The 16,690-nt window shown below is 35.0% G+C and overlaps 1 protein-coding gene across 1 annotated transcript in view; it reads left to right on the top strand.

Moving 5' to 3' along the window:
* Ralyl (RALY RNA binding protein like) overlaps window positions 1-14,914 on the top strand; it is a 322,662-nt gene extending 307,748 nt beyond the window's left edge. The window contains exons 6-7 of the mRNA XM_035438706.1: window positions 2,907-3,020; window positions 14,703-14,914. Of these exons, the coding sequence (XP_035294597.1) occupies window positions 2,907-3,020; window positions 14,703-14,914 (326 nt within the window). The remainder of the gene's footprint in view (window positions 1-2,906; window positions 3,021-14,702) is intronic.
* Window positions 14,915-16,690: the final 1,776 nt, after the last annotated feature.

Raw genomic sequence — 16,690 nt, 5'->3', positions numbered from 1 at the left:
GCACTGAGATGAGGAATTGGTTTCCATGACTCTGGGAGAGGCACACAGCTCTGTTAGCCCAGCCTGCTCTTAGGACCCTTGTCAGAACTTCATCATTTCAAGTCTTGAGGCACCAGGCAGATTGTACAAGACTAGAGACTCATTTCATTATTAAATGTTGGACTCTGAAAGAAAACAGGACTTTATAGATTTCTTTGTTTTAAAGAAATATGGACCTTTATAAGCTTCAATAATGGTAATTAGACTGGAATATTAATACATTCCTTCTTTGGTCTTACAAAATACTGCTTTAGTTTAAACCTCAAACTTTGGCTCCCTGGACAGTTACAGGTTCGTATCATGTAAACCCCAATTTCTAGGTGCATTCTAACTCAGCTTTAATAATGTGAGATGTTAGTGATATATCAATTTATGTTTTTATATGATGAATAAATTGAAATTAATTGGCTATAGCTAAGGATTGACTTATTCACTGAGAAATAGATTCTATTAGTTTCTAGACACAGTTCCATTTTACATCATTGAAACCAGTTATCATATAAAATATTTTCTATTAAATCTGATAGGTTTAAGTAAAAATACATGATACGCCTCCACCAAATGAAATGAGTATCATTCTTCAAAGAAGAATCAATTTCTCATAGTGACAGATGATGTTTTTCAAATTTAGCTGCAATTCAGATATGGTACTTTGATGTCTGGAATAATTGACATCCAGAGGGAGTCATTGTTTCAAGTATGTTCTCCTTTAATTTGGGTGATACTCATAGAATTGCAGGGGACTCTGGTTTCCTGCAGTTTTTAATCTAACAAAGTACTTTGCACTAGAAAGAACATTTTTTAATTTGATTTAATAATGAGAAATGTCTTCTTTTTTGGACAGGAAAATAAAAACTCTTTTTATGTTTTGAGACCTAAATACATTATGAATAGTATATTACTTCATATATTTTAATTGACAAATATGTAAACTTAAACAGATTTCATTTTATCTTACTATTTTTTCAAAAGTTTCAAGACTAAAAAAGTTAAACAACAGTTAATTCTTCTGAATATCTGGATAATAACTAAGCTGATGTGGTTTATACACCAACATGAAAATGATAAGAAAGATGTGTGTGTCTTAGATATCTGGTAACCAAAGCATCCCTAATGAAGCAAAGGGACTGGAAAGTCTGTTGTGGACCCATGACAAAACCACTTGTGGTTTTCAGATAAGCAAAATAAAGATGATGTATTCAGCTTCTCACAAAAGTTACAATACTGTGTACCCTTAACTTTTGTATAATTTCTATTATTGAAGTAATTCTTTAGCAATTTTGTTCACCCTTGTTCCCCATCTTCTTTTTCTCCCACTGCCATTAGCTTCCTCCTCCCTTCCCTCTGTCTCTTTCTCTCATTCATATCCTCTGCTTTTCCTCCCACCCCAATGACCTCCTCTGGTCCTTTCATCTCTTTCCACATCCATGCTGGTTGGTTTAGTTCAGCAGGCCATCACATTTAGCCAGGGAGGTTTGTGTAACCATGGATTTACTGTGTAAAACTCATGAGTGGGTACAGAACTGAGGACAATGACTCCCTATTTTAATAGCTCATAATTCACCAGGCAACAGTAGGGTCCTTCCCAATCCCCGATTGATTGTTGACAGACCCAGACTCATGGGCAGGCTGTATGCAGGCAAGTATAGTGTCTGTGAGATCATGATTGTACAAGCTGTGTCATGTCCAGTACATGGCATTTCTCAAACCTTCCCCATTACATAAATAGTTATTATTTAAATATGATATTGTCCTTTCCTTAAGCACCTTAAAATTAAATGGGTAATTTGATTGGCAAGGAAGTAATAAAATATGTTGTCTTTCACACCTGCTTTTTCATCTTTTGTTTCTCCATTTCTAGAGCAAACCTGGGGTCATTTGCTTGCTAGGCAAGCACTCAAATACTTAGATAAATCTCCAACCCATATTTGTTGATTTTAGAAACACTACTTAACAAAATGAAAAGTTTCTCTTCACATCAGCCTTCATTTTTCCCACTAGACACCACATTAAATATTGGAAAACTAGAATTGGAACAAATTGTTACACATGTACCAGTGAGGTGATATATGGTTTATTATGCCTGGTGTTCTTGCACTCAGGAGGCTGGGGCAGAAAGGTGGTGAGTTCAAGGACAACTTGAGCAACATAGTGATAAGTTATCTCAAAATATGTAAATAAATAAATCGTGAATTAAATTTATATAAAAATCAGGGAGACTGCCTTTGTGTTTCCTTTCCACCTGCCCCATGGCTTAAGGATGGGTATGTACACTCTGTTGCTTGTTGCTTTACTTTTAGGAAGAGCTCAGGCAATAATTTGTTCTCTCAAGACCAAATGTTATACTTTTGTTCCAATCAATCTCCAAAGAACTGTCTCAAAAATATCACTGATGTTTAGCTATGAGTGGTGGGCTGTGCAGGAGTGTTCTGTCTATCATGAACTACTTATTGAGACCCTGTCACACAATCAAAATATAAAACATGTATATAGCAACAATGTGATTCAAAGTAGTATTAACACAGTTATCACTATCCCTTAAGCCAAGTCAATTTTACAGTGAAGGTTTATTCTGTTTCTTCTTTGAGTAAGTCAAGACCTGGCATCATTCTGTTGAAAATCTTTTCATATTCTTTTAGTCTTTCAAGTGACCTTTAGTTAGAAGATTGAATACCTCATTCTTATGTCAGTAAGAGTCCTTATTTCCAATGAGCAAAGACATGCACAGCTTCAGGATGACTAGCTGTACCAGGAAGCTGATTATTTACTGGGAACCTTATAAGACAGTCTTGAGAAGTACTATGTCACAAACTGTGTTCTAAGTCGTCCATTTGATGTCTTTTTTCTTTCCACTTTTCCCTTTCCAGTGAAATCAGATGAGTTACAGACAATCAAGAAAGAATTAACCCAGATCAAAACTAAAATTGACTCCTTGCTAGGGCGCCTGGAGAAGATTGAGAAGCAGCAGAAGGCAGAGGCAGGTAAGTGGGAATCTATTGTCACAGACAGGTTGGAATTAACCCAACACCATCAGTTATAGAATTCAGGCCAGAGAGACCCCTGCTGAGTCACTAAGTTACAAAGCAACAAACAACTCCTGTAAGCAAAGAACTGCACTGATGGAATGTGGTTGCTTGGCAAAACATGGACAAATACTTCTAAAATTAAGGTTTGAAAAGAATAGTATTTTGATGGGGCAATCAATAGTAGCTGAATCACAAATGAAACATTAAGTAATTTGTAAGAAAATAAAAGCAGGAAATGGATAGTATTATCAGGGTAGCATAATATTCACATTTCATTAAATTAACCACAGTACAACACAAAAAAATTCTAAAGATCATTATTGCAGAGCCCACATTCTGTCTTCCATGTCATATTGTGAAATGTCTTTACCCACGTTCAGAAAGAAACCTGGAAGGATGCAGCAGGTCCCTGTCAACCACAGGTCAAATTTTTTGATTAATTCTTCAGCACTCAGTGGGCTCTTTCTGGATTGTGATCATGGTCCCTAGCCACAGTCTAACATAGTTATTACACTTTTTCTTGTACAATGTTTTATGATCACATAAAATGAGAATTGAGATGAACTCAGGGCTGTTCCACATTTTGAGACTTGCATTTTTCAAGGTTCTAGGTAGCTCACAGGATTCTGTGGAGCTGTCATGGAGGTTAAGAGGAAACACAGTAGGTATATAAAATGTGTGTCTTTTTTCAAACCTAGCCCTTGCAACAAGGATTGTGTTAACAAACCTACTTATGTGTGTGTTTGGTACTGATATTCAAACAGAACTTAACTTACTAGGAATTTCACTTGTTAAAAAAATCAAGCAGATGAACAATAAAATTCTCAAAAGTTATTATTTAGTTTGAGCTCCTTTCACAGAGTGCAACAATGGTTCACAGGTATAAATCTATGTCTGCAGCCACTTGTAGTTTTAGACATATCTGGGTCTTAAGATCAGATCTCAGATTTCCTTCACACCTGCATTCCTGGCTTTGCTGAAGTGATGCTGCTAGGTTACTTTTAGCTAGTGAGTACTTTTGGGGACTACAGTTGTGGCTAAGGCTCCTGTTTGGAACATAAAAATGCCTCCTCCCTGGAACCCGTGGTTCTTAAACTAAAACAAGCAATTGGCTCCCTGCCTGTAGATTAAATTGAACAACTTTACCTGAAATTTTCAATAGCACACATTTTAGACTGAGAAAAGCTACACTGCCTATACTTCTCAGTAAAGAATTTAGAGTTTTACAAAGTTTGGTGCACTGTCTGTGACCATAATCTAAAGCGTCGCTGTAACTGAAATATCCTGTGATGTTGCCTAAGTCAATATTTCCCTTTGAGGAACTTCTGTAGAATTCATTATTATGTAAAACAACCCTTACAGCAAAAGACTTTGATAACCAATTTGCACTTCAGTTTAAAGGATTATAGAGAACTCATTTAAATATAAATCACCTCAAAGAGAAAAATGTGATACTTATTCCAGCATATTATACCTTCCGGTTTCCTGCAATGAATAATACCTGCCACAGATCTTGCTGGAAGATCATCTATAAACGTAACACTCTAATTCAAGCCCTGATTTTCCTTTTATAAAAGCTGTCATCTTGCCTTTGCTCATCTTTAAACTTTTCCCAGTCATGAAACCGTTACTTTCAAAATGACAAGTCTTGTCCTTGTTGTTGGCGTCTCTCTTCCTTTTACGTGCTATAAAGAAATAGAAGGTATTTAATGTGTAACTTCACTGTCCTTGTAATTGTCTTCTGAATAGCATCTATATTTATGGAGATAATACAATCCTGTACTTCATTTCCTCTATTTTCTCTGTGGGAAGATATCAGAGTTATAAAGAAAGAGTTAACACTGTATTATGGAGAGAGGAATGAAATGCATTAAAATTCATTAAAAGGTACTCAAAGCCTCCTTATTAAATCCAGTGACACTGATTTTAGTGTTTAATTGGCTAATTATTTGCTAGCTAGTACTTATTCTTCATTATTGCTTCTTCTATATCTCAGTCCTTACATGGTATTAGCTATTTAATAAGGAATATTCCAGCATAAATGTAGTTGGGGGAAAGAAGCAAATGATGAGGAAGAAACTTCAGTAGAACACAGAGCATGCCCTGAGCAAGATATGGGGTAGGTTATGACTGAGTTTCACAGGCTATGCCTCCCCACTGACTTCAAAGGGGGTTCGAAAACTTTCAGACTAAATCAATACAAAACACAAATTATTATGGACTGTCTGTACCATAAAATGTTTTAAAGAGATCTCCATGTGCCTCTTCATCTGACATTATAATCTTTCTAAGTACAAGGTCATATTTCCTTTCCCCCTTTACACATTAGAGTATCATTTACCATTACCAGAAAGGCTTGAGACCTTTTAGACTATAGGAATGGGAAATGCGCTCCAATGCATACCCATGTACTTAAAACTATGGCTACTGTGAGTCCACCATGAATACATTATTTTTCCACTGAATAAAGCAATTTTAAAAGATGAAATGAGCATATAGATTAAGAAAAACAGTATTTAGTACTTTACATCAGTTTAGATTATAACCAGATCTCATTGCTAGATGATACCTTAGAAGGAGCCAAATGTAAATTATCCTACACACACACACACACACACACACACACACACACACACACACACACACACTATATGGCTGGCTTACCTTGTGATATCATATAACCAGGAAGGTTAAACAACAAGAAGGAAAGGTATATTGTGCAGCAAACAATGGGCAGAATTAGAATTACTCCACAGAAAACTATATTAAAAAACACACAATTTCATCACAAGCAGATGCAAAAGCCGTGGACTTTATTTGGTTTAGATTTACCCTGAAAAGCATACCTAATATATTAGTAACAGCCTTGTGTTGGGTGGTTACAATGTTAAACTGAGACATAAACTGAAGTATCAGGAATGCCACAAATTTCAGTCATAGTGGATGAATGTATCCTGCCCATACATTTTCAAACAGCATGGAGTTGTAAAGAGTTAATGCCCAAAAGTGGTTATATTAGAAATTAATATCAAATTATAGGACATATGAAAACATTTTCAACGCTGGTATACACTCCACACCTGGAAAATCTTTTCAGTTAATACTGTTGTTGTTTTCTCATGCTTTAATCTGCTTGACCTATGATGACATTTTCTGTATCAACCCTTTGGTACTTCCTACTTAAGGAATAAAGATGCATTTCACTCTTACCTTAGTTATTCTTCCTCTGTCATATAAAACTATATGTATATACAGTCTCTTAAATATTTAGGATTTCTAATATCCCTACCTTTTTAAAGCATTTGAACAGGGACTTAACATAGTTCATCTATGAGTTTGTTTAAGCTGAATTCAAATCTCTGAAGTCTCTGCCTAAATTAATAGCGACAAGTCATAGAGATGCTTGTCCTGACATTTTATATTGTACCCTGATCCATCAATCTCTCTAGTTTCTGGTTATCTATAGTTGGTCAAACTCGGACTGTAGAACTCTAAGCAAAGAGTATTCTGGGTGGGTCTTCTTTCTCCAGCCTCGGTTGTCACCACTGATCCCATTTCAAACATTTCTGCTGATGATGCTTCCAATTAGACACAGTGATTTTAACTTGGCTTCCTTCTTATGGTGCTTGACAGTAATGATAAAGCTTTGAAATGAAGCTCTATTGCAACAAGGAGCATAGAATAAGAATTCACAAGTCGGATTGCTGAAGATATTTATGTATCTAACCCAATACCTCCTAAAATTCCAAGTCCAATTTTAAAAATGCTTTAAATAAAATGTATTAAATTGGTGAAGGTCTGTGGAGAAAAAAATACTCCAAAGTCCTCATTCTCAATTGTCACTGCCATAATTTGAGAGTGGACTATACATTTCTATAGAGAAGCTGAAACAGTAGGGGTAAGGGCAGAAGACAATAAGCAAACTTGAGAAAGAAAAAAAGATTACACAGTTGTTCTAGAGATGCCAGGTTCTCTCCCCTCATCATAGGATACTAGATGAATCATCATTTGAGAACCAGAACAACCCAAGAAGAAACTGCTGACATGGCATCACCAAGGAAGTGATGAAGCAGAACACCCTACAGGACAAAAATAACACTGTGCTTACATAGTAACTGTGAGTAACTAGGTGCTTCTCAAATAATATGAAATTCTAATGATAGATTGCCAGGTCAGAGAAAATATTAAACACACACACACACCAAAAAAAACCCCTCAGTGGCAGCAAAATGTACAGAGGAATGACTGAAGAGACAGAACTGTATTGATAAAATAATAACAAAAGTATAAAGGTCACTGTTCAAAGGGCACATAAGAATTTGTAGGAATTAACATAACCCTAGAACAAATGAATAACTTGGAGTAACTGGAGGGCAAAGATGAAGAAATGCAAATGAAAATCTATACAGAAGATAATGAGGACACAAAAATTATAGAATAAATGGGAACAACAGTGTTCTGAACAAAAACTGTGAAAGACCATTCAAAAACTAATTTCATTTTTTAAAAAGAAAGTAAAAATGAAAGACATAGTTAACCAGTTTGACCTGATCTACCAAGTACCTAAAGAAATGCATGAAAATGGATGAAAATCAACCTTGTGTTATCCTAGAGCCAAGGGACAGAAAGGAACAATAGGGAAATACAGAGGAAAAGAGAGAGAGAAAGGCTTTTCATATAAAGAAACAGGAATCAGAAAGCCAGAGCAGCCACCCTAAAAGCTGGTATGTGTATGGATATAAGGTGTTTCCAAAAGATTTACCTCCAGGTCACATGTTAAAATAAGCACTGAAATTAGATACATCAACGTTTTAATGAACTATTTGAGCATTCAGCAACTTACACAAAAGAAGTCATTAGATGTCCATGTAGCAAGAGGAGCTAAGTGTTCTAGAAATCAAATTATACATTTGATCAGCTAAAGTAAAAATATCCTTTAGAGGTAGCTGGAAATTTCTGATTAGCTAGACATTTGAGTTTTTAAACAATGCCTCTTTACTTTGAGTTGGGTTTCTGAATGTTGTAAAGGAAGCCAAGGTAGGTACTTGCATCAACTTGTGTCTTAACACTTGTTTTGCTACAGCCTTTCTCTATAAAGTATTGGGAGAAATGCACTTCCAAACAAGGACAGAATGCAGAAAAGAAAAATATAGTTTTCCCACAGCAGGAACCTGAAGATATCTTGGGCAGAAGTGATCCTTGAGATGGCCGTGAAGGGGGTCTTAAGAGAAAAACTGTGCAAAGACTTTGCAGAGACACAAGCCAGATCAGAGACATGAGCCAAACCAGGGATACAGGTGCAGAAATCAGCCAGGCTAACCACATCAGACATTGAGAAAGTAACTAATAGTTGAGATACTTTGACATTTGTGTGGGGAAGGGATAAATTTGCGTAAGTACATAAAATAGTCCATTGAATCTAATTTACTTAAAACACAAGGCATTTTTAATTATAGGGAAATTAAGAAAAAATATTTCAGTGGGCTGGAGACATGACTCATCAGTTAAGAGTGCTTGCCGTTTTTACAGAGAACCAGTGTTCAGTCCCCACTATGCAAGTGGTAGCTCACAATACCCTGTAATTCCAATTCCAGGGAATCTGATACCTTCTTCTAGCCTCCATTGGGACCCCACACAATGTGTTCACACATATACATGAATATGCACAAAATAAGTAAATAATATTTTTAAGAAAGTTCAGGAAAATAGTATTTAGTGTAGACGCACTGCTTAGCTGCTCAAAACATTTACAAGCTCAAAACTGAAGATTGATTGAATTCCTCCTTTCAGCCTATAATATTACTTTCTAGAAAGATGCCAAGTGGGTAGATATTATTTGACTAATAAATGAGTCTATGAGACAGTAAGTATTATATCAACAGTTAATTCATGAAGGATTAAGATGGAGTGTGTGTAGAAGCATATTGGAAAGAATCAGTTGGGAGAACAAAACCTTCAAAAATGATTGGCAGATAGGCACTGCTTCTCATAGCAGTACCTCTTAATATGACTACAAAAACTGGAGGTTTGTAAAGTAGCCAACTTTAATCAGGGCTAAATAGATGAAAACTTTTGAAGTTCTTATTGGCAAGAATCTTTTGCCTCACCCTCAGGTATGCAGAAAAGTATACCTGTACTGAAACACAAGACAAAAGCAGTTAGTGAGACTTGAAGACTGTTGCAATCTGAACTGGGCACAGTACTCAACTCTGATTAGAGATCAGACCAGAAAATACTCAAATGCTAGACAAACTGCTTGACCTGTGCTGTGACATATTGGCAGTGCCTGGCCAAAGTGGTTAGACAAATTGTGATTGATAATTACCTTTACGAAAGTTTCACACCTCTCTCAAACAGACTGAGAGACTGGGTCTGTCCAACCATATGATGGTCTGTCAAGGGATGTATCCTAGATATGGAGAACATTCATGAATGGAAACAATACATATCTCCAATGAGCAAAGAAAGGAGAAATAATTGAACACTTTCAAAGTGAAGATTCTAGCAGGGAGAGTGGGGGCCTCAGGTCAGCAAAAAGCCTATCTAAGGTTTAATTAAGCACAGGGAAACATGGATACTATCTTAGTCATAACTGTTATGTTTTTTACTCCAGTTGTGATCTCATTTTCTTCTGTGTTCTGTCTGTGTCCCATCACTATTCTGTAATTCTTGTCAATTCCATTCACAAACTTGAGCATTATCTTCTATTACTCAGATAATTAATGTTTTTCAAACTCTCCTTCATAAGTTATACTTCACCCCTAACTCTTATTTCCCCAAGACCACTGCCCATATCCAGTTTTGATACCTTTTCCCATGCTAATAGCACTTGAATAGCCTTGTTCATTTCAAGACTACAATCTAATGACTTGATAATTTTTGCTGAGTGATGCAACCATCACCATAATTCATTTAAGACATATTCAGTCCATAAAAAATACCATTTCTAGATGTTTTCCTTGCTGGTTCTTTTTCCATATAGGAAGTGGATTCTCATTACTGTAACGGAAGTCCCCAGACATGAGTGAGGCAAAATTACATGCATAGCCCATAGACAGTGAATCTAACAGACTAGTTCTGAGACATTTGGAAAAGTCCTCATGAAATTTACAAAATGAGAGAAAGAATATCTCCTTCAAATTATAGTATTTAAGTAAGCATAATTTTTAAAATTATTGATATTATATGTGAACAATTTTGGGTTAATTCTCTTAAAATGTAATTTATGTAACTAATATTTTAATCAAAATACAATTTTCCTGTGGTTGTTAGTAACAGCATGGATCTGTAATAAGTTAGATATTTACCAGCAGCATTTTTAAAAATCATTGAAATAAAAACCATATAGATGCTTAAAATAGAATCTTGTAAAAATAAGTTTCATACTGATTGGGAAAATATTAATTGCAGAATACTATCATGGCTGTAATAAATAATGGGAGTGTTTTTGTATCCACAGTCTTTTCCCTTGTCTGTTAAATACAGATTAGCTGGTAATTATCTAATAATTAAGCCAGCATGTCAAAAAGCTTAATTGCCACCTCATCCAATTTCAGTCATATTGATAATAACTGTGAAGGAAACACAATTCAATAAAATTGCTTTGATGACAAATCCCAACAAATGTAACTTGTTTCCTGAATCACATACAGCTTCCAAAGTAAAAAAACTTTTTGTATTAGGACAGAAAGTTAATATCAAATTATTTCTTTTCATCCCATTTGGAACCATAAATATTCCCCTTAATCAGCAATACCAATCATTTGCATTTTTTCCTTTGATAGTCATTGTTTAGCTAAAATATGTTCCCTAACTGAATGGATTATTTCCATTCTTGAACTTAGAGATTATCCTCTCTTTGAAGGAATTCAAAGTATTCTTTCCCTGGATGTCAGATAAGCTCCTCTGTTTCCTGAAGATGCAGTAGGAGACAGAGGAGTCTGAGGAGTCTGAAGTCTTCCTGTAGGTCCCTACTGTCACTTTATTTATTTATGCCATGCACAAACTGAATAATATACTCTGTTGTAGTGTGTCCCAAGGACTAGTGGTCATGACTGTTGTATGGTCAACACTTCAAAAGAACTCACCAACTTACTAAAGTGTAGTCACTATGTATATTCCTCTTCTGTATTAACACTATTTATAATTTAGATAACAGTGGGATTTTATATTTGGCATTAACTGTTAGCTTTTGCAATCTTGATCCACACTTCTTAAAAAAAAAAGTGTAGCAGTGTAAGGCTAACTCATTTCTCTGCTCAGAAAAGTATCCATCACTTTGACACAAATAAGCCAACAGGGAGGCACCAAGACATGCCAAAACATAAAATTAACACTTTTCCATAACACAAGAATACTCCATTTTTTACTTTGAATAATTGTCAATATAAATATGAAAAATTCTCCTCTAAGAATAATTCAGGTCCCATATTCTGCTACAGGATATGGCAGGAATGGTTATTTTGAACCCTCAGAACTTCTGTTTTGATCTCATGGTGCCAAATTCAACTGCCATTTTGTCTATATAAGAAGGATTTGAAATGTAGACATAGGATTTTATTATTGTATTCACACAATTCATAAATATATTCAGCAAATGTCTCCATGTAAGGCTCTAACCTAGACAATAACCTCCCCCCCAAAAAAGAATACAAATATTTCTGCCTGAAGAATCTCATCTGATGTATGTATATATGTATTTATGTATGTATGCATGTATACATATATACATAAGTGCACACATGTGCATTAATTCACACAAATACATACTTTTGTAATTTTCTACATGTTCACACAAAAAGAATTATGGAGATAAAATAAATACTATAAAATTTACATTAAACCAAACAATGTTATTCATTTCTAAAAGAAATATATTAGATAATTATTCATAAAAATAGAACTAGTTCTTTTATTTCAATGTGAGCAAGGTAATTTTTAGACCAACATTGATTATTCAGCTGCAAAAGATCAGCTTAGTGAACAACTATGCTCTCACACGCAAATAATTAATGGATCCTAATTTCATGGTATATGATACTTCCCACTGAGCCAATTACAAAAGTCTATGCAGACCACATCTATGAAAATGCAGACCAGATTTATGAAAATCCAGGCTGGTCTTATTTCTGTTAAACTCTTAAATCCCATGAATCAATTACCATCTTAACTGATGGACTTGTATTTTCAACACAGATAATATCTCCTAAGCATTTAATCTTTCAGGTTAATGAATGAAATGGGTGAGGATAGCTTACAAGTTTGTCTTTCCAGCCTTGAATTGTAGTAATATCCTGTTGTCTTTGAAATATACTCTCAGAAGAATTACAAACATATTGTGTATACAAAAGCCAGCAAGTAACTTAATATTTTATGTTTGTTTAAGCAGAAATAAAAAGATCTTGTGAAAGCCAATATGAAAACTATGTCTTCAATATGTTTTTTTTTTTAAATCAGAAGTAGAGATTTTTGACAAGGAAAATTTCTGTATAGTAGTCAAATAATCAATAAAGGTTCCACTTTAGAATTGTTTTGAGCTTTTATGCTCATGTATTTGTCTGGTCTCTACAGTTAAAAGATACATTCACACCTTTTCTTCATTCAAGGAAACAACTACTTTGGAATGCAATGTTACATTTTTGCTTAAATTATAGAGAAGAAAACTAGAGTTCATGGGAATAGTAACTAGCATAAATATACATCCTATGTCTTATATCCTAATAACTTACAGCATCACTTCTATTTATCTGGCATATAAAGTGATAGATCATATCAATCGATTGTCTGAAAATAAACCTCAGTTTGCAGGGACCATCTATCTGTGTTGTTCCTATGAGCCTGGCAATGACCTTGAGAGGAAAGAGGTCATAATTCCCAGGGAGTTCAAACACTAAGGAGTCACTGGTTAAACAACAACAGATCCAATTTAATTTGGCTAAGGTTTACCTAGACTTAGAAAAAGCAAACAAAAGACTTTTGGGTAGCCATATAAGCACTACTTTATAATCCTCTGTGGACTTTCCATGGTAAAATCACATGGCCATCAGAGAAAAGAAAAATGTCTTCACTGTCCAAGATTTCATCAGTACACATATGTGCACATGGAGATGAAGCTCATCTTGACACATTTGCTACATTGTTGTATGTCTCTGAGGCTATTTAATTGACAGAAATAGGTTCTGTGAGTATACAAAAAAAAATCACAGGCCATATAATGATGTTTACAATAATCATTACTCTAATTACAATTATTCTAAAGCAAGGCCTGATATACACAAGATTCTTAACCACCTTTAATGCAATTGTACACATTTATGCCATCCTTGACAGCCTAAAAACACTTTTTACATACATATTGTTAATCTTCAAGGCAGAATTCAGGTATTTATATGATGCAATCATGTGGCAGAACTTAGAATGAAACTTGATTAATACAATGCCACTACTAAGTAAGTTAAATAGCATTAGAACTCTCTCATCTAGTAGAGGACAGGAAACACCCCACCTTTCTTTCTGTTTTTCAACCACATCTATTATTTGAAATGCTGAAATGGAAGAATTGACAGGCACACATTATTTATGAAATAATTATTGTGATAATACTCAACAATGTGTAGGAAAGGTTGCCACTACATTTATATAATACGCTGTTTTTCAAAGCTTATTGCGTGGAATCAAAGTCTATTGACCAATGGTTAGTTTCCTCTTAGCTCATATTATGAAAAAAATGGCAAATGAATGTCCCAGATTTTTACTCCTTAAGTTGTTTTTATTGTCATGAAAGATGAGTAAGTAAGCTCGAAATGGAGCCTATTTAAAGCTCAAATCAAACAGTGAAAGGATAGTTTAATAAAATAACAGCAAACAAAATTAATGAAAACAAAATAGCTTTTAAGAGATTTGTGAGCACACAGTGGAATGCTGCAGAGAAAGAGAGACAGGATGTGATCTTATTTGTCCAGTGCTGCTTGGAATGTTCACAGGAGATGAAAACAACCATCAGAGTAATAATTACTATGCTTTCAGCACTACTTCCTTGTATGACCTTCTGCAAACAGAATGTACCAATCCTGGCAATTAGAGGGAATTTTGTTAGTAAGGAGTGTAGCTTCTCTTGTTGAGCACTTATTATTTGCAAAATACTATAATAACACTTTTATTTTCTGCATCAAACCTTAAAAGTTTAGAAAATATTTATCATATGTAGAGAAGAGAAAATAGCCACACTACAGGTCAATCGTTTCTTCCATGTAAAGCACAACACTCCCCCTATGTAATGAATCCTGACTAGGGTTTTGGGAAGGCTGACATCAGGATTTTTCACTCAGAGAGACTATCCTTCTTAGAGTCTCATAAAGTGAAATACTGAGGATATAGCATACTAATGTGAATATTTATTTATATATTCTTAATATCTTAAGACCCTAATTTTGGCCAATTTCATTTTTAAATAAATTTGCATACATGTGAACATACAGAGATGTATGCATGTAATTCAATGAATTCACTGAAAATATCCTCATCTTTTACATGCTCTTAACAACACATTCTTTTTAAGAGTTCCCTGTCTTACTCATGATTTTTCCAAGTGACTCATTAGCAACCCAAGGTAGTAGTCATCTGCTTTCTCCCCCCTAGAAGCTCAGAAGAAGCAATTGGAGGAGAGTATAGAGCTGATCCAAGACGAGTGTGTGTCAGAGAATGCAGACCACTCCACAGAGGAGCCTGCTGAAGGAGGGCAAGAAGCGGATGGAGGAGAAATGACTGATGGGGTAGAGGAGGACTTCGATGAAGATGGGGGTCACGAGCTGGTAGGAATGCAACGTTTGGTGTCCACATGTATTGGGTGACAACAAGAGCATTTGATCTGAGCATCCATTCTAAAATAAAGATTAAATCATTTGGGGCTTCTTTATCTTGTAAGAATATATTCAAGGGAATGTCAGTATAGTGCTTTGCACATAACAAGTGCTCAATATATTTTTTACTACTTTAAATTATGAGGGTGAAAATGAATGTAAAATATAAGTGCTATATACAATGCTACGTATGCATAAAGTCCCAAATGGAAGACTTTCTTCCCCACATTCCCTATCATGGAAGAAAAATTGCATTTGTACAATTAAATGTGTGGGTGGACATAATATGCTGATGGCAAAAGTCATCTATTTCAAGACAAATGAAAGCTTCGTTTAGAATTTTTCTACAATTATTTATTTTTATTTAGCTATTTATTTTGCCTATGTACGTACACACATGCTTTAACACATGTGTTGAGATCAGAAAACAATTTGCTGTAGTGAATCCCATGGAAGACTCAGGTTGTCAATCTTTACAGCAAGCACACAAGCTTCCTTTAATTCAATAGTTTTACTCACAATCAGTAGTCATGCACACTGCCTGTGTGGCCAGCCATCTTCTCCACAACTGGCCTGCCATGGTAACTCAATAGTATGTTGTCTCTTCATCATTTCCAGTATCAGTGCCACTTGATAATAAATTATTATTGTTTAGGAATTTAGCTAAGACCTTATATTTTCTTTTTCCATGTGGAATTTAGTTTACTGTTCACTTCCAGGCATCTTTTCCTTGACTACTACACCACACACTTAGTAATAATACATGTTGCTACTTCAGTAACCATAACATTAAATATTATATCCCAAAGAACTTCATTAATAAAGGTGAAAAACAGTGTGAATATGTGTGTGTTGGAGTGTGCGATTGGGTGTGGGTTGTGTTTATGATGAACTCTCAATTGTATCTATAGATTATATTATATACATATATTTACTAAATATAAAATAATAGATTATTCCAGGTGATGTTATATTCCCATTTATTTTAAAGCTATCGTTGCCTAAGTAATATTGTTATGGTATTGCCATTGCTGTTTGATATGGTGGTAATATTATCAACCAATTCAATGAAACTGTAACATATTAAGATTCTATATTGATTTTTAACACCCATCTTTATTTAATTACCATGGAAAATTAATTTAAGCTTTTCAAATATAAGTATTCACCAATTATCATGGATCATTCAAATTTTACTTCAGATTGAAGTTTTCATAATGTGAGGTCTGTCCACTGTTTTAGAATTACAATGGTTGGTATTGATCAAAGGCAAGAAAAAAAGACAAAGCTTGCCAGGCAGTTGTGGCACATGTCTTTAATCCCAGCACTCGGGAGGCAGAGGCAGGCGGATCTCTGTGAGTTCGAGACCAGCCTGATCTACAAGAGCTAGTTCCAGGACAGTCTCCAAAGCCACAGAGGAACCCTGTCTTGAAAAACCAAAAAAAAAAAAAAAAAGACAACGCTTTCTCAGTGCTTATGTAAACAGAACCCTCACTCAATAGCATGATTTCCCTGACTTTTTCTAATCTGACATCTCTATCAGTATCTTTTTGATGAGTCTGCCAGGAAGATTTCAAGTTTCCAGTCCCAAGGCTGGCTTTCCTTATTTCTTTCTTGCAAGATTATGCATAACTAACTACTTCCTTTTTCTCTGAGATTCCCCTTATTTACCAAGTCTTCAGTTTCTTCTACTATCCCCACCCCCCCTTTAAGTATTCCAAGAGGCCATATGTATTTCTATCACTTTTCTACATTGCACTCATAAAG

The sequence above is a fragment of the Cricetulus griseus genome, chromosome 2 (assembly GCF_003668045.3).
Source record: "Cricetulus griseus strain 17A/GY chromosome 2, alternate assembly CriGri-PICRH-1.0, whole genome shotgun sequence".
In the NCBI taxonomy this organism is placed as follows: Eukaryota; Metazoa; Chordata; class Mammalia; order Rodentia; family Cricetidae; genus Cricetulus; species Cricetulus griseus.
This window is presented reverse-complemented; position numbering and strand designations above follow the sequence as displayed.